Raw genomic sequence first — 21,805 nt, forward strand, 5'->3', positions numbered from 1 at the left:
AAGTTGGCTAGCATAAGAAATGCTAATATGTAGTCCTTAATCCCTTCTGGTGGAGAATCGGGAAGACCTCTCCGAGCCGTTCGATACCAAACGAGGTTTCAGACTAGGCGGCTCCCTATCGAGCGACTTCTTCAATATACTCCTGGAGAAAACATTTCGAGCTGTAGATCTGAATAGAGAAAGTGAAATCTTCTGCAAGAGTGTACCACTGCTGTGAACGCTGATGACATCGATATAATTGGGCATAACAACGGCGCCGTTAGTTCTGCTTTCTGCAGGTTGTTCTTTGTCCAAATCAAATGGTTCTGGTAGTGAACGAGGGCAAGATGAAATATCTCTTAGCATCAAAGAAACAGGCATGGACGATGATAACATCTGATGAATTGGTGTTACAAGTTTTCGTGAGAAAGTTTCTGCGGAAGACTTATGATCTTTTGTGCATTGGCCACGGCGAATACCGCAATCGATGGAACGATGAGCTGTAAAAGATATACGACGACATTGACATAGTTCAGTGAATTAAGAGACAGCGGCTACTCTGACTAGGTCATGCCGCCCGAACGGACGAAAACATTCTAGCTCTGAAAGGATTCGGCGCAGTACCCGCCGGGAAAAGAGATAAAGACTTCCACTCCTTTGGAAGACCAGGTGGAGAAGGACCTAGCTTAGAATCTTTAATTGGCGCCAAACATTGAGAAGGAAGGACGACCGTTGCAAACGTATTAAGGATTACGATTTAAGGACATTTACCTGGAATGACCGGTTCCTTACAATCGTGCTTGAGGACTTTAACGCCAGGTTGGGCAAAGAAGGTATCTTTGGCACAACGATCGGTCAATTCAGTCTATATGATGAATAATCCCTAAATGGGTTGAGGCTGATCGACTTCGCCTGGCCCGAAATATGGTTATGTGTGTACTTGATTCCAACATAGGAAAATTCGTCAGGCTATCTGTCTGCCTCCGGATCGAAATGCTACCAACCAGATAGATCACGTTGTGATAGATGGTCGACACGTCTTCAGTGTTTTACGCGTACGCTCCGAGGCCCTAATATTAACTCAGACCAAAGCAGTAAAAAAGCCACGCCAACAAACACAAAGAAGGTTCGACGTCGAGAAGCAGCAATCACAACAGAAAACTGAACGATTTTCTACTCTACTTGTATTCCTGCGCTCTGGGAGCACCCATCAGCAACTCGGCATAAGGGAACTGTGGGACGGCACTTCAAGCAAAAAAGAGAGAGGCCGAAGTGGGTGAGTAGTTAGGAGAGCTTGACAAGCTGGTCGACAGTGACAATGCTTGAAAATTTTACGAGAACATGCAACCACTAACAGAAGGTTCCAAGCCCGGAGCATACGCTTGTAATTTTAATTTTATCAAGGAGCTCTAAACTTTTGACCTTCAGACTCCTTTCTTTATAGAAGCAACCGACCATTAGGGCCCTTTCAAAGTTATTGATAATAAGAGGAAGAAAGTAGCGAAATTTAGAAGTACTGAAGCTGATGTCGTTAGAAACGATACAGCTTTTGAATTAAAAAGCAAGTGCTCTTGGTCTTTTAGGAACTTTTTAAGGACCATACCATTTTTAAGGACTTATATGATCCTTTTCGCGAAGTATTATATCAAAATTGTCTAAATAGCCCATAAGAAGCTTAAAACTCTTGATCTTTCTCAAAACTTGTCGATCATCCCTGCAATAAAAGGGTACAAAAAGTCTAGAAACTGTAGTCTGGTCAACGAATTGTGCAATCATTTTAGCCTGGAGTCTCAAATAAGTCGACTAAGACTGTCTTCTGTGCGAAATGCCGTTTAATATAGGTTTAGATACGCCCTTCAATGTCTGTCGCAGTTTTGACTGCTAAAATTTCTATATAAATAAGCTGTTGGTCGGCACCGTCTGGTCGCTGGGAAACACTTGAAAATTCCGCACAGCGCGCAATTGCGTACGGCATTCAACTACGTGCGCCCAATTTCAATTTGCCCACATGTAACACTCGCGCGACGTCGAGACATTTTAGTCGCATTTTTTTCTTTCATACTTTTATTTTATGGCATAAAACCATATGCGCCGCTGTTGTTGTTGTTGCTGTTGTTTTGTTTTAATTGCTGTGCCATTCTTTGCTTTGCATGTTTACCAAAAGCATAAAGGCGAAATAGTCATAAAAATAATATTGTACCGCTCCATAAAAAAGACGAATTAACTAGTCCACAAATGGAAAAGGTAAACAAGTTGGATTATGCACTTGTGGTTGTGTGAGTGTGTGTGTATGTGTGTGCGCGTGCATGTAAATGCATTTAAATATGAGCAGCGGCACAACTTCAGTGTATTAATGCCGTATGATTTTGCAATATTAACAAGCGACCCAATTCGTGCACCTACAACGCTTGCAGCACAACAACAACACATACACATAGGCAAAATCGCGCACATTTGGAGCGCCGCTAGCTAGTCTGGCTGTCTGCTTATCTGTGCATCTGCTGCCGCCGCGGGAGTAAAAACTAAAATTAAATGAAATGAAATCAAATAAATTGAATTTGCGTGCAACTTGCATATGCCACACACGCACACACACATATGTATATGCGCCAGCATGTTGAATTTGCATGTAAACTCTCATTTATATTTGAACGACATGTTTGCCCGTCGCTTTACTTTCATATGACACACATTTCATAGAAGATGCGCCTATTTTGGTTGCGCGCCTCCCCCAGCGACCGTCTGGCAGCTGGCACACTCTTCCCCTGTTACCACATGCCGCCTGCAAGCAGCAGCAATCGCATCTTGCATTTGCATGCACCATACTTCCCGCTATTCAATTGGCTGCTGGCGTGTTTGATGAGCATGTAAACAAACTCGGAGAGCGGAATTGACTTGAAAGCTTTCTAAAATTATCGAAATATGTTTATTTTGTGGCAAAAAATATGCTTCAAACAATATCATCTGCTCGTCATATTTTGCTCTCACGTCAAAAAAGCAAAAAAAAAAAACAACAACAAAAACATTACTTTCGGCTGCATACTTGCTCCATATCCTTCACAAGTGCAGGCATTGCATGGCAACTAAATTGTGATCCATTTCGATGCTCCTTACTTTTTTAAGGAAAAAACTCAGAAACTTCTAATTTAATGGTGTATACTTATTATCATTCGAAAAAGCATTCTTTGGCATTTATATTAATTATTATTTGAAAATTATCTCTTTCAAATATTGGGCGTGACTACGTCTCAGATAGTCCATCCGTTGAGTCCGATATTCGATGACTCGTTCGAGTCTTTCGACTGGTAACTGGCGTATAAAACGCGTGATGTTTTGCTCCAAGGCCTGAATCGAAGCGGGTTTGTCCGCATAGACTTTAAACTTTACATATTCCCACAGCATAAAGTCTAATGGTGTGATTGCACACGATCTTGATGACCAATCGGCCGGTCTAAGACGTGAAATTATCAGCTCACTGAAGTGTTCTCTCAATACCTAAATCCATTGATTGATGCGATGTGTGGGAAGTGTCGAAGTCTGGTTGAAGTCAAATGTCACCGAGATCACGAGCTTCAATTTCAGACATCAAATTGTCGATTATCATGCCGTGATAACGCTCGCTATTGACGGTTATGTTCCCACCGGCATAATTTTTGAAGAAATATGGACCACTGGCTCACAAACCACACCAGACCGTTTAAAACAAGAAACACCTATTAAAGCACTAGCATTTCGTTGTTGTATCGTTGTCGTTGTAGATTATACCAGTTCTGCTGAGTTATACCTATTGATCGTTCGATTCGCTACTATCCAAGAAATGGCTAATCGAAAAAAGCTACGACGAGATTTTAGCTTTCATTCGACATTTTTACGGAGTCATTTTCAATTTAGGCCTTATATATACTCAACTTTTCACTATGTTACAGATCGGGTATACTTCGTCGGTTGTGTGTGTAAATTTACTCTACCATAGCAACTGTTTCGAAAAGGCCCTAAGCCACAATAAGTTTGTAGCCGCAATCGAGAACACAAAAAAAAACTAAAATAACTTTCTTCAAAGACATTCTGGGTTAGCGTGTGTTTGATTCACTCAAAGCTCTATATTTCCTACAGAGAGGTAGTCAGATCCTAGCAAAATTTATTCTAGCATAATTGACCATGAAATATGCCAGCTCTGACAACGCTTTGCACAAAATTTATCAGTAAGCCAATACTAAATTTTAACCTACCCGAGTATCGAAATAATTTCCACCTGATCTGTGTAAATAATGTATTACTTTAAAAGAGTTGAATTTTCGTAGGTATCTTGTCCTATCAAAAGTCCGGTTTTGTTCCAATTCTTCTGACATTTAATCAGTGTTTTGGTAAAATATTTTAGAAAAACACTTTACTTACAATATTTTTTTATAACCATGATTCAAACCATAATGATTCGACTTTGTTATAATCGACTTAAAAATAAAGATGGTTGGATCTTGCTGAGAAACCCGACCTTTTGGGATAACTTTGGAGAATTATTTTTATAGCAGATAACATAATGATCCCTAAGATGCCTTTATATCGATATATTATACAGTCTTCATATATCTTTCTAATTTCCGAAGTCACTCTGGAATTGGCTGTACAAATAATCCCGATGCTTTTTGTATCAATAATCTCAAAAGAAGCAAAACACTAACCTTTTACGAACCTTGGTAAAAAGAAATGACCTCCCCAGAGAAAAGCTATATATTAAATAAATAAAATTAAATTAAATAAAAAATACGCTTCATAACAAATTTAAAAATTAAACTCTTAGTTATTTACCTACTTACCATATATTATATATTATTATAATTTGTCTAGTTGCCTCACTGCTTTACCCAACATCGCATGAATTCGAAGCAGAAAATAATTTTTGCGCCCATTTGCCGGCAGCGCTCACGCATGCGCACACGTACGAGAGCAGAACCGGTTCTTGCGGTTCAACTTCAATAAAATTCTTTCGCTTCCCATTCATCGCGGCGTTTTAAGCTCTTGGCCTTTAAAGTCATTAATACACATTAGTTACTTTGCGATTTTTTTCATACTTAATTTAATTTCATATTAATTTATTTATAGATAACACGCACAGATAATACCCAACACTCGAACCCTCTGGACCCTTTTCACTTGGCATTTGAGGTTACCTGCTAGTTACTCAACACTTCTTCTTGTACTTTTAGCTACTTCTTTTCATTCATCTATTTTAGTGGCTTGTATTTTGATATATATTTTACACAGACGCACATGTGGCATGTACATATGTATGTTCCTGTATTTACTCAGGTATGTAGATATTTATATATTTTATTTTTTTTACTATTTTTTATTTATTTTAAGCTTTTAGTTTCGCATTATAACTTGTTTGCTTTTTTCAACTTTGTTTTGACCACATTTTTGTTACAGACAGTGACTCCGTCAATTTGTACTTATGTATGTGGAATATAAAGGGTGGTTCAGATTGTGCTTTTCATTTCATAACGTGGCAACTTGAACATTTTTCATTTCTAGCAAATAACTTTTCAAACCCAAAGAATGTTTTATGAAGCAAGCCTGCCTTCTTTTCTTTAAATATAAAGGGTGAACCATTTCGAGATTCCATAGAACCAAATTTAATGGGGAATGTTTATTATAAAATAACATTATTTGGCATTTATTTTTGAAGATTATTTCTTGCAAATGTTGGCCGCGGCTACGTCTCAGATAGTCCATCCGTTGAGTCTAATTTTCGATGGATCGTGCGAGCTTTTGACTGGTAACTAGCGTATGAGATGCGTGAAGTTTTGCCCCAAGTCCTGATCGAAGCCATTGCCTGATGCAATGTGGGAAAAGTGGCGCCATCTTGTTGAAACCAAATGTCACCGAGATCACGAGCTTCAATTTCAGACATCAAATAGTCGATTATCATGCCGTGATAACGCTCGCTATTGACGGTTAAGTTCTCACCGGCATAATTTTTGAAGAAATATGGACCACCGACTCACAAACCACACCAAACCGTTGCTTTTTCTGGATGAAATGGCAGCTCATGAATCTCTTCAAGTTGCTATTCGTCCCAAATGCGGTTGCGGCAATTTTGCGTGTTTACATACCCATTGAGCCAGAAATGGGCCTCATTGCTGAACAAAATTTAGCGTCGGATCTTCTTGGAACTTTTTCAAAGCCAATAGAGCGAAGCGATGTCGCTTGGGAAGATGTAGTGTTGATGGTGTACAAACCAAAAGCCGAAAAACTTTACTTATAAGAAAAAAGGGAGCTAAGTAATATTTTAGGGGTCATAACAGGGCACCTAACCTAAGATTCCACCTTCGAAAAACTGGAAAAGTGTAGTCGGCGGAATGCAGAGCATGCGCGGAGGATGATGAGACACTGGACCATTCTCTATGCGAATGCTCAGTCTTCAGCCGAATGAGACAGAACATATTCCACGGTTCTCAAAGCTCCTACTGAAGATTGTTGGGCAACAGGTGTCGAAAAAACCCAAATCCACTGAGTTGCTGGATAAAGCCTAATTTGATTACCACCCGGAAGCACAATGAGCCTAATGATGACAAAAGTGCGGCTGCCTGCGTTCTGGCACTCATGTGTCTCCCTTTTCAATAAATCCACGAGGTCGAAAAAGATTTCAAACTGAAACCCGGTTACAGAAAATGTGCTGTTAGTGTCAAAAATACACCGAAAATTTATTTTTCGGCTAACATGTGGGAACAACCACCCTGTACATCCATGTTTATTTAGTTACAAATGCTGGCTTCAAAGCGAAAAATAATCGCAAAAAAAGGTGCGTCACTTCACGCCACATAAAAGCATGTATGGACACTTCATAAAACAAACAACAACAAAAAACACAAAAACCACTTTTTATAAGTCACTGTGTTGTTGCATTTATTTTAATTCTTTTTTTGACAATATAATTTTTTTAATTAATGTCTGGCGTGTGAAAATTAATTTTCATTTGTCATAATGGTCGCATATATCCGTTTCCCAGCTACAAGCTTGCCCAGCTTAGAAATAACTACACGCACCATATAAATTATACGCACACACACAGACAATTCACTGGCAGCGCAGATCCTCTCGCGGACTTATCGCCATTGACTTAAGCTGGGCTTAAACTGAGCTCATATGCCATTTAAGCTACCACGTGACGTTCACAAGTTATGTGTCTTACAGCAACAACAACAAACAATTATAACAACAACAACAGTAGCAACTACGAAACACAACTTTTGTAAAGAGGAGCAATGCGAGACACGCAAACAAATCAGTGAAATTATCTAAGCCCTAATTTCAATGATTCTTGGAAGTCATTCTTGAAAATTTTGTACCGCATTGTTGTTGTAGCTGCTTTTAGTGCTTTTTTTTGGTGAACAGCAGCTTGTCGTAATTCCGTGGCGCGGCCAACACCGGCCGTTTTGGTCGCTCAGCTGCTTTGGTCGGTGATTTATTGTCACCAGTTGCCATACAAGTAATCTACCTGTCTTGTAATGGGCCGGTGGTTGAGCGTCACCGGCTTACAAACGGCAAAAAGCGTAAACTTGTTAATGCCACCGAGCAAAGTGTGAATGATTTCGACCACCTTGAATGTGTGTATAATTTAACTTCCTACTGGTCGCCTTGAATGCGAGCGAACCTGGTGTTTAGCGCTTGCGCAATCGGTCTATTAAGTTCTTCGGTGTTGAACTGTAACATGGACACTTGCAATGAGTTGTTGTGTGAGAAAATGTGGTTTCGAGGTGCGTTTGGTGCTATCAGCTCTCAAATCTGTCATGTAAACATGGATATTTTTGTATTTATAAGCTTGTTTACTTTAAAATTAATTCACGTGTTCAAGATGACAGTGATAGCAAGTGGTATCGATTAGTTTCAAGGGAAAGTTATTGCAGGCGGATGTTGGCTGGAATATTTTTGTAACAAAATTAGGTTATCTGCATATCTGTGACTTCAGAAAGGCACACATTTTTTAAATTTTTCGAAAAAATTTGCAGTAATGGATATGTATGGGAGATGGAGCTCACGCAAGTGAGGAAAGTTCTCTGAACGCCATTCAGCTGGGAGTGGCCAGAAACGTTTATTTTACATATAGTTCAAGCAGCTCACGACTTCTAGCCTTAGAGCAAGTATGCTCTTGGTAGCCAAAAACCATCCATTCGAAGACGAGCTAAAGTGTGAAGGCGAACCATCCCACAACAGGGTTGTGTGCTGGGTTTAGGACCCGCCCCATAAAAGACGCTCCCACTGAAAAGGGCGAAAATAATTCGAACTGCAGAGCTGAACAGAGAAGATACAATCTTCTACAAGGGTATACAATGATATCAATATCATTGGCTCTAACAACTGCGCCGTTTGTTCGGCTTTCTCCCGGTTGGACAAAGAAGCGAAGCAAATGGGTCTGGTAGTGAACGAGGGCAAGACGAAATATATCCTGTCATCGAACAAACAGTCGTCGCACTCGCGGCTTGTCTCCCACGTCACCGGGTGCCAGTCATAACTTCGAAGACGTAGAAAAATTCGTCTATCTTGGAACCAGTATTAATATCAACAACAATTTCAGCTTCGAAAACGCAGAATAACTCTTGCCAACAGGTGCTACTTCGGACTAAGTAGGCAATTGAGCATTAAAGTCCTCTCTGGACGAACAAAGACCAAACTCTATAAGTCACTCATTACTCTCATCCTGCTATATGGTGCAGAAAATGCAATTGTGAAGAATTGAAGCCTAACGGCTATCAAGCGAGTCGTACGTTGTCAGATTTGAAATGATGGTAATCCACAAATCCAAAAAAGGAATGATTGAACCATATCAAAAATAAAGCCGGCCATATTATCGTCCGATTTAGCACCGCTGAAAGAGAAGTCGCTTGTCTATGCAGTTGAGACCGAGATGATTCATGCCTTGGAAGGGAAAATTCAGCGCAGTGTTGCGAATTGTTACCGAGAGTGCTAGAAAATCGGGCCTCTCAACTGGAAAAAAATACTTTTTACATTTCGTACTCATGATTAATTTCTTAAGTTTAGAAAAGAGGTTCCTACTTGTATTACTTTTTCGGTCCTGCAGATGTCGATGCATAATTCTATCGTCCTCTGTGAATCGAACACTTTCGAGATCAACACTACAATGGGACTGGATTCTAGCCTTGTTTAATATGACTACATCTTACACTAAGCTTCAACGTTCCGACCAATATCAAAAGTTTCCTTTTCAAAAGAGTTTTTATAAAACTCAATTACTGTTTGAAGTCAAATTGCGTAACACAAAAAGAAAAAGTGGGATCAAGCTCGTTCAGACATTATATCGACCTCCACCAATCTCTTATCAAGCAATACCTTCTTGTGACACTTAAGTATTTTAGATTCGCTATTCCCTATTTCGTAATGTGAAGGAAAAGGGACAATCGTTTGCATTCTCCGAAGTACAAGTATTTAATGGAGAAGCTAAAAGCACTAATTGGAACTGTAAATCCCTGTATTAGTCATACCACTACACATTGTAGTTACAAGCACAATTCTCGATCAAAATTTTGCATACTTACATACATACCTACATAATGACTACCTGTGGACATATTTCCACATTCCGTTCGTGAGGTCAACGTTCAAGCTCTGTCGTTAAAAACGAATGTGAAGGGAAAAACTGAATGTTCGTTAATTTCCACGTTGCTGACTTGCCAGGGTATGTGACATTTTGTGAAGGACGTTTGCACCGTTGCACGCGGATACAGTTACACAGCCACACTAGTAGCCGAATTGCCAGAAGTATTTAGTGGAGTAACAGTAGTTCGTGTCGAAACCTGATATGGCACGAAAAATGAACGGCTGTTGAAAAAGTTTAAACATAAACAAAAACAATAATAAAGAAAAAATGTTGTATAAAACAAAATAACAACAGATGGTTGTGAAATTCCTCGGAAGCAATCAGAAGTTCAATAACAAAGAACTGAGCTGAGCTATTTAGGGTACTCACTTTGCATACGGACGTGGATATGAATACTTATGGACGTCAGAAAGCACATGTCAGAGAAGTGTAAGCGAATATAAATTAGTTACCGAAGACTACGATCGACTTCTTGGAACCCCGGATTGTAAAATTTGAGATCAATAAGGCTGAGTCGAGCGATTTATGAGCGGAAGTGTAAACGCCTATATATTTTATCGTTCCAACTCCTCTTCATGTTTGCCATGTAAGCCTTATAATAGATTAAAAGTAAGTAGAGGTATATTTGTCTTCCTCTCTCGGACACATCTCCTCATCCAATCCAATATATTGAGTAAACCTAACCTAACTTGGCTTAATGGAGCAGACGTACTTCTTTGCGGATATGTTGTTCTGATGTCTTGGATCCTTCTTCTTGTAGTTCTTCTTCTTGTAATTCAAGAAGTAAAAGCTTCGGTGTCACCGTCACGAAGTCGCAGAACAGACAGGTTTCCGTCGACGAAAATCGTTCTTTGTTTCTCGAAATGCATAGATTCGTTTAAAACCTTTTATATAATATCTCTCCAAAGGAGCTTCGCATGTCGTAGTCCAGACATTTTTAGCTAGTATAGATCCCATCTCATTTTTTCGGAGCTCCTCTTCAATGGAGCGAGGAGTCTTTGTAAATATAGGTCCTATTGACTTGGCGGTCACGTCTTTTCCAATCAGATGGCTTGCTTTCTTATTTTCCTTGAACCTTACTGGAGTTCAGCACAAGATGCGTTCTAGTCGTGCTTTGCCAGGACAATCACCATAAATATATCTTAAGAAAGCATTCGCCTCATATAAAATGAGGTTTAAGACTTCTTCTTTTTTATTGACTGAGACACCACTTACGCGGTTCTTGGCTAGCTGGTCTTTCAAACGGAATGGAGTTCTGCCTCTTCCTATGCTTCTCCCGGCGGGTACTGCGTCTAATATTCGCAGAGCTGGAGTGTTTTCATCCATTCGGAGGACATGATCTAGCCAGCACAACCGCTGTTTCCTAACTCACTGAACTATGTCAGTGTCGTCGTATATCTCGTTCAGCTCATCATTCCATCGACGTTTGTATTCGCCGTTACCCATACCCAAAGGACCATAAACCTTCCGCAGAAACTTTCTCTTGAAAATTCTTCAGATATTGTCATCGTCCATGCCTCTGACCATATAGCAAGACGAGGATGATGAGTGACTTTGAATTCGGTCTTTGTTCGTCGAGAAAGGAATTTACATCTCAATCCCCTACTCATTTCGCCAACAGAATAAATCGGATCATATACAAGTTTGCTTTCCATATAACCCTATTAAAAATCATTTCAAGTTCCGTTTATATTCTAAAATTTTTAGTTTAATGCTGAGAAAATCGCCCGTTACCCATTTTTCTAACCAATACTAATGTGGCTTGGCAACTCTAAGGAAGAGATAAGAAACAGCTGTTGAATAACAACATATGTGCGATAAGTACGCCGCCGTTTAAAAGACAACCAACGCAGCAGAATTAATTAATTTCAAGAAAACACACTTTATTAATATACGAAAATATTTTACGAATATACATATACATACATTAGTTCCCATAATGGATTATATCGTTTGGTGAGAACTTTCTTAGCTTTTTTATAACGGTGGTAATAAAATCTTTTCGAACTTAACGCCGTCGATTTGTTATTTAAACGGCTTCGTAATTTTGGTGCATCGCTGATAACAAGAAAACAAAATTTTACATTCCTTCATTGCTTAACAAATTTTCTGTTTTTGTTATTCAATTGCAGTGATTTACGGTGGCGATTATAGGAAAATAAGCAAATAAACAAATTTAGAAGCTTATATGTAAGAAGAATATGTAAAGTGAAGGAAAATTTCCAACAGCGATACTTTTACACTCCGAAAACAAAGGAAACCACTTAAGTGGGTGAAAGGCAATGTAATAACCTATTTCACAATTACAAGATCGAGAAAAGCGATTTTCCAAGTGAAAACATGAGTGCCACGTATAAACGTGATAAACTCTTCAAGTCCTGGACTGGGATTAGTGAAGTGGCGCTTATTAAAGAGGTGGCCACAAAAGGTGAAAACATTGACCTCTGTATTGAGTATTGGGCACGTAAGCGGAAACTACCAATACCGGAATATGAACAATTCTTCCAGGATGTTGTACAAACGTATGTGCACCGACTGCTTACTGAACGGCTGGTGTGCAAGGCGGAAATGGTATTAATCAATGTAAAACGGGATGTTAAAAGCTTCTATTATCAGTTCGCTTGTGAGTGTGATGATGAGGAACTGCGCGAACTTGTAATAGAACATCTACAAAAGAAAGATCCACAAAATTATGAGACTGATATGCTACAATTGCAATTCTATTGGGATTTGCTGCAGCAACTACAAACATGTCCTGAATTGCTTGCGAAGTGCAAAGTGCAACTACGACGCGTTAATATTGAAACGCTGGTGCATTGCGATGATTCATACCTCAATAAATTATTAGCGGAGTTGTATTTTTCTAACAACAATCCGCAGCTTTTGGAACGTTTAGATAAATACAGTTTATGGAATTATTTGGTGGACGAAGCAAAATTGGCACAATTAGTGCGTTGGTGTTCATTAGCAGGGCAATTGCCACAATCGGAGTATACAGAATTGGAAGTATTATATTGTGAGTGGGTACTGGAAGCGGAAATGTATGAATATGCATTAAAAACATTGGAGACACCTAATGAAACAATACGTAATTGCTTTGCGGCGGCCGGCTACTTATTTGACGATGAAAGAGATAAAGTGTCTGTAGTGGTGCGGCGGCTGTGCACTACCGAAAGCTTGGAACGTAACCGTGAAATATTAGAAAAACTGCCGATAGGACAATTTTTACTCGAGCGCGGTTTACACATGTTGCTACTACGGAATTTTGTGAAAACACGCGAGTTGGAAGAGATGTTTGCGGAATATCCGGACGATGAGGAGCTGCTCAAGTTTTTAGTAGCATTAAAAGAAAACAAAACCGATGAGTTGGAAGAGTTTGGAAAAGTGGGTCACTTTCAATTTGGTTATAATTTATTTGTTAATGTAATTTATAAATTTTATTTTAATTTAAGGTATTCCAAGCGACCAAATCGTATCTGGAGCATCAAGGTATTGATTTTAACGCTGAACAACCATTAGTCACTTTATTTGATTTTCTCAGCAACGAGCCCAGTGTGGAGACTTTAATCTGTTTCTTACACACAACTGGTTTACAAAACATTCCATATTTGAAAACATTACCCATCAGAAATCCCAATCACAATAGCGAATCAAATATATCCACGGGTGTTGACAATTGCAGTAACGGGCAAGGCAAAAGTATGCCCACCCCTTATGATTTTCTGCGCAAATTCAAGCATATCGATATAAAAGAAATCTCCAAGGAATTGCAAACAGACACGTTAGCCTCGTTCTCCAATGAAAAGCTGTGCGCAAAATATGCGCGAAAGTATAAACTCAATTTTCTGCATTATTTGAAACAGCAACGCAGTTGCTATGCCGTCTACTACCTTATCATGGACCATCTGCAACAGTACGGCCAACTAACCAAAGGGCATCTCTTCACCGCCTGCGAAACTGTCACCGAATTGGCATTGCAACACACCAACAACTCTGAGTTGGTCACGCACTGCGTCGCCTTCATCGAAATGCTCGGTTATGATTCACAGTATTTGCGTAATTACCTGAAATTGTGTCGATTGCTGGAGAATGAAGGGGACGAAACAAGCGTGGTGGCCAAAAATTACACACAGTTATTTGCGCGTGTGGAAAACCTTTTGGTACAGCAGATTACCAAAGAACCAGCCAAATTTCCACTCAAAGATTACCAGGCGCTAATGCGTTTGGTCGCCTGCAGCGGCCAACGCCAGTGGCCCATGAAAGTAATGCAAAATTATGCGAAAGAAGACGATTGGTGGCGACTGCTGGTGCTCATGCAATACTTTGACGTGCCGCTGTCGCAACTGCAAGTGCTAGTGGGGCACTTCGAGACGCGCGCCATGGGCGAGCATATGCTGCGCGCCTTTTTATGTGAATTGCCAGCGCAGGTGAAGCGTCATGCCAGCTTCTCGCGTCAGCATAAGAAACCCGCGCGTAAAGCTGAAGCAAATGTGTGTATGCTTTTAATTTTTATAAGATTTCAGTTTTGAAAATGTATTTTCCTTTCCAGCCATTAACTACCTCCGCTGAGACGCTCACCTCGTCCATTAGTTCTGCTTGCAATGATCCAAATAGCGCGCTATTTCGCACTGCGCCCAGTCAACAGCGTTTGCATTTCTTACCGGACGCTTGCGGGCGTCTAGATCTCTTTGCAATTGTGCTGCTCAGCAGTACTCCCATAAATGAGGAGCAGGTGAGCGCTGCTAGTAAATTTCTCGAACTCATGCAGGATCAGCATACACATGCGACTTCATGGAATTTACTACGGAATTGCGTGAAGTACAGACTGCCAGTATTAGCGGTGCTAGCCACCACAGTGCATCAGGTCAATATCGAGTGGCAGTGGCTGGTTTGGCTGGCTGTGGCCACAAATCAATGGACTGAAGTGCTCAAATTGTCCACATTGCATATACAGCAAGTTACTTGGTTGTTGGTTGAGTCCGCTGTGCGTCATGGCGATACGGGCCTGCTGTTGCGTAGTTTTCGCATATTCTTCAAGGTAGGTGCTATAGTGGTCCAATCTGAACAATTTGTCCGTAGATTCACCGTTGCCCTCGATAATAATCCATAATAACCGTTCCCACGTCAGTCGGGTCTAACTAACCGGAACGGATCCAGATTTTTACCCGGTCAAGGACTGTCAACTCGGCACCATGCCTGAACTTCGTGCCAAACTTAACCTACCCTGTTCAATGTATAATAATTCAGCAAACTTACTCTTCTTTCCATCACAGGACAGCGCTTTTACACATTTGTGCCATTTCTACAGCGCACTCAACACAAACGCCACTTCGATGATGAAGATGTACACACGCTACGTCTCTTTCTGCTTGCGTGGAGCAACAATGCAGTTGAAATGCCCTTCTGCGCCACACTCGAGCGCCATGAGCTCATGCAGCACAGTATCCGTCTGCTTCTTGTGCATTTGCAGCATAATTTTGAATCGACGCTGGAGCAACAGAAGCTCATTAGCTGTATGTGCCGTTCCGACATGAGCGACATTAGCGTCAAAATGGACTTTTGTCGTTTGCACGCCGTTTTCGAAGCGCTCCAGACGCGTCCTGGCTGGGCCGAATGCTACACGATCGATTTCGAGCAACTTGCCGTAGATAATAATCAGGTGTACGAACAACTTTTGGACGCTTTGCGTGCGAAAGGCGAATACGATGTCGCGGTGCGTTTGGCCACGCTGCTACAGCAACCCATCAGTGATATCGTCTACAGCAAATGGGTAACAAAGCTGGAGTCAGCTGAGTCGGCTGACGATGAGGAGCCATATGCGGTTAAGACGTTTCAACTGTATGAAAACGAGATCGCGGAGCATTCACTGCCGCCGGAATTGCTGGTGAATTTTTATCTTTACGCGGCTGGTCGCCTTACCGAGCCATGCGCGCGCAAATATCAACTTCTCAAGCGAGCGCTTACCGTTATTAAACAACATCACCTCTTTCCGAATGAATCATTCGATCGTGATCAAATCGAGTACGAAATGTTCATATGCTACCTACAACTGGATGATGATGTCGCAGCTGCAATGGGTGTTTACCACTCGGAATACTACGAGCAGATCATGTTGCACGAACGTTGTGTACTGTATAAGTCTTTTCTCGAATTGAAGGAGCTCGCCGGTGTTGAAGATCTCAATGTCAGCATAAAGCATCCGATGACCAAGCAAATGGAAGCGCGTCTGGAAGCTCAACTCAACTTATTGCTGGACAAAGGTGATATTGTGGAGGCATTGCGGCTGCAAGAACTCTTCGAATGCCGTCCAATCGATTTGCGTTTTGTGGTGTTTTGCATGGCGCTGGCCGAGGGTGTGACCACCATTTTCAGCATGTCCTCAGAGGAGCGCCAAATGCTGCGTGACATCGAGATAAGCTCATTCGCCAAATTCAACAAACGCACGCTGGATAGTGGTCTACTGACGCGTGAAGGTTTGTTTGTATTTTCTCAAATTATTATTTAAATGTATCGAACGCTTCACTTTTCAGGCCGTAATTCGCCCTCGAAAGCCAGCAGCGATCTTTCAGATAGTTGTTCGACTCTCGAGTTTGAAGAGATTCCATCCAAGGAGAAGCGCGAAACGTTGGAGACCATACAAGGCATCGCTTCCAAGCTCACGTATGGCGTCAATATTGGACGTCGCATTGTTATGGTCTATCGGGCTGCCATGTATTTAGATAAAGAGTATTTGGATGTGTTGCGCACGAAGGATACAACGGTGTTGCTGCAAAGCGTTTCCGAAGAAGGTTGTCTGCATCGTCTGCTGGTTGTGAGTGATATTATAACATCAACGCATATGACACCGCAGGAGGTGAGGATATTTTGGTTTTTCGTATTTTTTCCCTCAACTTAATATAACACCGGTCTGTCCATCTATCTGTCCGTCTGTCTGTATATACGCGAAGTAGTCCATCAGTTTTTGAGATCTCGATCTGAAATTTTGCACTCGTCCTTTCCTCAGCAAGAAGCTGCTCGCTTGGGGAAACTGCCGATATCGGACGACTATAGCATATAGCTGCCATATAAACTGACCGATCGAAATCTCAACGGGGTTAGATTTCCGAAATAACAGGCCTTGGCCGGATAAATTCCGGTAACGTAGCTGTTGTGGGGATAGGATGCCTCTTGATGTCTCCCATCGAACACCTGCATTGTGATGCCCTTATGCTCCCAGTTAAGGAACAATGAATTCCTCTCCAAGCAGTTCCTGCTGGGGTGCTTTCGCAGAAATTATCCCTGCAGTCACCTGCTTAGAGCGGAACTGCCTCCTAGGAGCATCAAGAGGATTTTCCTCAACTACATTGACGATATAAAACAATACGTCCACCAGACTTTGGACGCAGCTAACTTCTAACATGCACTGATCGCCATTCATAGTGGAGCCATAAATGCCTTCACCGACTCCCTCTCGGTGAATAACGTACTTGAAGTCAAACCACCCTCGAGTTGTAGCGAGAAACGAGAATGTCCCTTGTGCAGCTTCGTTCTGGATACTGTAGTATGTTTACCTCCAGCCACCTCTTTGCATGCCTCTTTACATCCTACACATCTGACACCCTTCTCCTTTTCGGCCGACCCGTCGAAACAGCAAGTTTCCTGGGCCTACCGTCGAATGACGTCGATGACAAAATGGCTGACCCTTACCATCCTAACGGGGTCTAGGTACCATCAAAGCGGGGATATGATAATCCTTACAAAAACAACAAGTTCTTGTGTGGAATCTTTTATATTTGTGCAGGGTTCTTGCTTTCGTCCATCTTTCTCTCAGACAATAAGCAAAATATTTTCGGTTCTGGCCGATATCAGACCTTCCTTATTTTTGTAGCCCCCAAATTAAATTCCAGTTTTTATACACTTTTGTCCCACAGATTGCCGAACTGCTGGCCACGGAACTTGCCACAGCCATCGTGCGTCCACGCTTCTACATTTTCACTGCCGATCAACAAGCGAAAAACACGATCAAAAATACGCCCGTCTGGGGCTACAATATCGATCGTGATCTGCATTTATTTCTGGAATTGGTACCGAACACCACGAAGCTGGGCAATTGTCTGCTTGAATACTGTGATGCGTTGAAAGCATATCGTAAATTCCAAGATAATAAACCATACGAACACAATACGGTATTCGAGCGACTCGCCGAAATCATACGACGTTACGGGCTGCCCACCAATAGCAATGGCATTTCGACCGCCATACCACCGATTACCACCGCCACAAATGCTGGACCGATGCTGCCGCCGGCGCAGGTGCTGTCACACAAGAAGCAGAACATCATCTATGTGGAGCTGTTAATCAAGGCGCATCAATGCTATGTGCACGAGTGCTCCATGGAAGGCATAGCGAACGTGCTGAACCGCGCCAAAGCCTTAAACGCCGTGCTCACGCAAGCCAAGTCCTGGTCGTTAATTGTGCGCATGCTCAGCGGCATCGGACGCTACCGCGAAATGTTCTACTGTTTCGATTCGCTGCTCAAAAATGAACAGTTCGAATCGCTGCTGGGTCAGTTCGATGAGGAGAAGACAATCGGTCTGCGTCAGGCGATAATCACATATCTACGCGAATATTGTCCGAATAACGGTAGAGAATATTTAAAATTGACTGCGCTGCACTTTCTCATGTATCAGGAGCTGGCCGAAATGTGGGAGCAGGATGCGCAAGCCGTGCTGGCCAAGATCATCAATCAAACGGCTGTCAACACCGCACAGCTGCCCGAGAAGATGTCCATGGCCAATTTGACAACGGCAAATCCCACAAAAACGTTCATACCCAAACTGCGTGCCACACCAGAGTTGCTTGTGCTGCTGCAGCAAGCTATGGAATATTACACGCATGCAACGGAAAATTATTTGCTCGACAATAAGTTGTTGTTGGCGCAACGCGTCGCCTCGTTGGCCGAAATGGTGGCTGTGCAAATTGATTTGGCCAGCAAAGCCTTGGATCGCAATGCCATGGAGACGCATCTATGTGTATGTGTGGTGAATGTGCAGACGCGTGAGGAATTTCGTGAACTGATCAATGCGGAGCTGAGGTGAGTGGATATTGCATGTCTTATAACAACTATGTGTATGTATAACTAAATCTGAAAACGTAAACGCCTAACGGTAAATGTTTTACTAGTTCTTTCTAGCCTCGTTTTTTTGATAAAAGCCACATTCAAGTCGAATTAAGTTTACTTATTAAGGAACAAATATCTTTTTTTCGATTTTGATCGTTGAGTTTGTATGACAGCTATATGTTATAGTGATCTGATCTGAACCATTTTTTCGGAGTTTGCATTATTGCCTTAGATAATCACTCAGGACGATTTTCGTGAAGATATCTCCTCAGTAGAAAAAGTTCTCCATGCAAGGACTTGATTCCGATCGTTCAGTTTGTATGGCAGCTATATGCTATAGTGATCCGTTCTAAAAAATTTCTTCGGAGATTGTATCGTTGCCTCGGATAATATTCCATGCCAAATTTCGTGAAGATATCTCCTCAATGGAAAAAGTTTTCCATACAAGCACTTGATACCGATCATTCAGTTTCTATGACAGCTATATGCGATAGTGATGCGATATCGGGGATTCTGACAAATGAGCAGCTCCTAGGAGAGAAAAACACGTATGCAAAATTTCAGAACGATATCTCAAAAACTGCAGGCATAACGGACACAGCTAATTCGACTCAGCTCGTCACGCTGATCATTTATAATATAGTATATGTGTACGTATGTCAGATACCGCGACGTTTACTTCTTGTCGTACTTAATATACACTGTTTAGGTTATAAATATATATAATTTGAAAACAAAGTTGATTAAATGTTACTAAAAGTTTTTTCTATATTTATTTTTTATTTCGTTGAAATTGTTTGTACAAATAATTTTCACATTTCAGCAAATACAAATACCTATTCGAACGCAAAACGGCGTTATAACTTCTAATACAATCTTTTTCGTACGCTAGCCTAAAAATTTTTCACCATAACCTAAAAATTCAGTAACACAAAAATTACAACATACGAATACATACAAATATTTAGTTCACACTTACACAATTTTCTTTTTTATTTAGCTTGTATGACATTTTACAACTAAACTATTTTATTTTGAGATAATTTTTTTTATTTTTTTTGTTTTATTCAATATTTTATAATTTTTTTTATTTTTTTTTTTAAATTCAATATTTTATAATTTTATTTGCTTCGAGAGGTTAATACTATAGCTAATGATTTAAAAATTGACACTGGTTTTGTAGAAAAATTCACACTACGTACGTACATATGTATATTTATGACAATTTTCTTTCAGATTCATATTTTTTGTTGTAATAATAAATGGAAATGTTTACGTATGTATTTATTTTGTTTATTTATTGGTTTTGTATAGTTTTTGGACATATTTTATGTTTTGGAAATATTGTTTGTTTTGGAAATATTCAAATTTTTTGGATTTTTTTTATATATGTGTATGTACATATGTATATTTATATATTTTTTAATTGTTTATCTTGTTTTCTTTTCTTGTATTTCTTTAAAAATACTAAATTTCTTATATATTTTATTTTCTTTTTCAGCGTGCCGCAAACGCTTATACTCAGTCGCGCTTGCGGCTTCGACATAAACTGGGCTGAAGTGCTGCTCTCGCAATATGTTATACTCGGGCATGCGCATTATCTGCAGGAATACTTGCAACATTTACAGATCAATGACAATATCATTGAGAATACCGTTAAAGGGTGGGTACGGTTACTAATTTATACTAGAAATATATAGAAAAATGTCTTTTTGTTTTACGTTTACAAAAGCTAATATTTTTTTTTTTAATTAAAATTTTTTTTAGTTATTTTTTAATTTAATTTTTTTTTTTTTTAATTTAATTTTTTATATTTCATTATTTTTTTTAATTCAATTTTTTTAATTAAAATTTTTTGAATAAAATTTTTTTTAATTTGAAAGTTTTTTAATTACATTTTTTTCATTTAACTAAATTCAAGTTAAAAACTGTTCCAAGTACACTTTTACTATTTTAATTTAAATCGAAATTTTGCTTATAAATTAAACAATTTCACGAATTTTTTATTAAAATATTAGCGTAATAACTGAAACTAGGCAATATTTACGGCATATTTAAATAATATTTATAACATATCTGACTAACAAACATATTTTTGGTTAATTTATAAAACAACGTATGTGGCTTTAGGCGGGTTTTCTTGAATTGCACAGACTTGCAACTTTCTTAGGCATTGACTTTTCGGTAACTGTTTCCTTAAAGTACGGCTTTACACTGTTAATTACATGAAGACTTTATAAAAATTAGTGGATCTACGTCTAGAGAGGTTAAAATATTAAGCCGAGTTATTCAGTTTTGCTTAAATTAAAAATAATTTAACTTTTAAATTAAATTTAAAAAAAAAATTAACATTTTTTTGTAATCCCAAAAAACTTAATTCAAATCAATTTTATCCGAAATATCGGATTGATAAAAAATTGAACCCAGATATCGGAACTTGTTATTATTTTTTATTTTGTAATCTAGTTTTTCGAAAATTATTTTTAAACTTTTAATAACTTTAATCCCAAATACCGAATTAGATAATAAAAAAATTATTTTAATCCTAAAAGACAGAATAAAAAATAGAGAAACTAATGTATAAAAAATAAATATTTTTTTATTTTAATTAAAAATATTTTTAAATTTTTATTTTCAAATACCGGAATGAAAAATAAAAATAATAATTTTAACTATATTTTTTTAATCTTCATGAAAAAACATTTTTAAATATTTAATTCCAAGTACGGGAATAAAACAAAAATAAAAATTTTGAAAATATTTTTTTTTTAGATTTTCGTAAATAATTTTTAATCGCAAATATCGGTATAAAAAATATGACAAAAAAATTATTTTAATCTCAAATACAGAATTAGAAAATAAAAAATTAATTTAATCCTAAAAGACAGAATAAAAAATAGATAGATAAAAAATAAAAAAAAAAAAAATAATAAAAAAAGAATAAAAATAAAAAAAAAAAAAAAAAAATAAAAATAAAAAAATAAAAAAAAATAAAAAAAAATAAAAAAAAAAAAAAAAAAAAAAAAAAAAAAAAAATAGTTTAGCCCCTTTTGTCTTATTCATATCTATCTTAGAACTTCTTGATTCCAGCTTTTAATTTGAACATTTAA

At 39.1% G+C, this 21,805-nt stretch overlaps 1 protein-coding gene across 1 annotated transcript in view; it reads left to right on the plus strand.

Moving 5' to 3' along the window:
- LOC126756171 (uncharacterized) overlaps positions 1-21,805 on the plus strand; it is a 43,887-nt gene that overhangs the window by 20,742 nt on the left and 1,340 nt on the right. The window contains 8 exon segments of the mRNA XM_050469028.1: positions 11,728-12,979; positions 13,048-14,085; positions 14,145-14,633; positions 14,869-14,890; positions 14,893-16,068; positions 16,126-16,448; positions 17,506-18,668; positions 20,197-20,358. Coding sequence (XP_050324985.1) covers positions 11,936-12,979; positions 13,048-14,085; positions 14,145-14,633; positions 14,869-14,890; positions 14,893-16,068; positions 16,126-16,448; positions 17,506-18,668; positions 20,197-20,358 — 5,417 coding nt within the window. The 5' untranslated portion in view covers positions 11,728-11,935.

This window comes from Bactrocera neohumeralis, chromosome 4 (assembly GCF_024586455.1).
Source record: "Bactrocera neohumeralis isolate Rockhampton chromosome 4, APGP_CSIRO_Bneo_wtdbg2-racon-allhic-juicebox.fasta_v2, whole genome shotgun sequence".
In the NCBI taxonomy this organism is placed as follows: Eukaryota; Metazoa; Arthropoda; class Insecta; order Diptera; family Tephritidae; genus Bactrocera; species Bactrocera neohumeralis.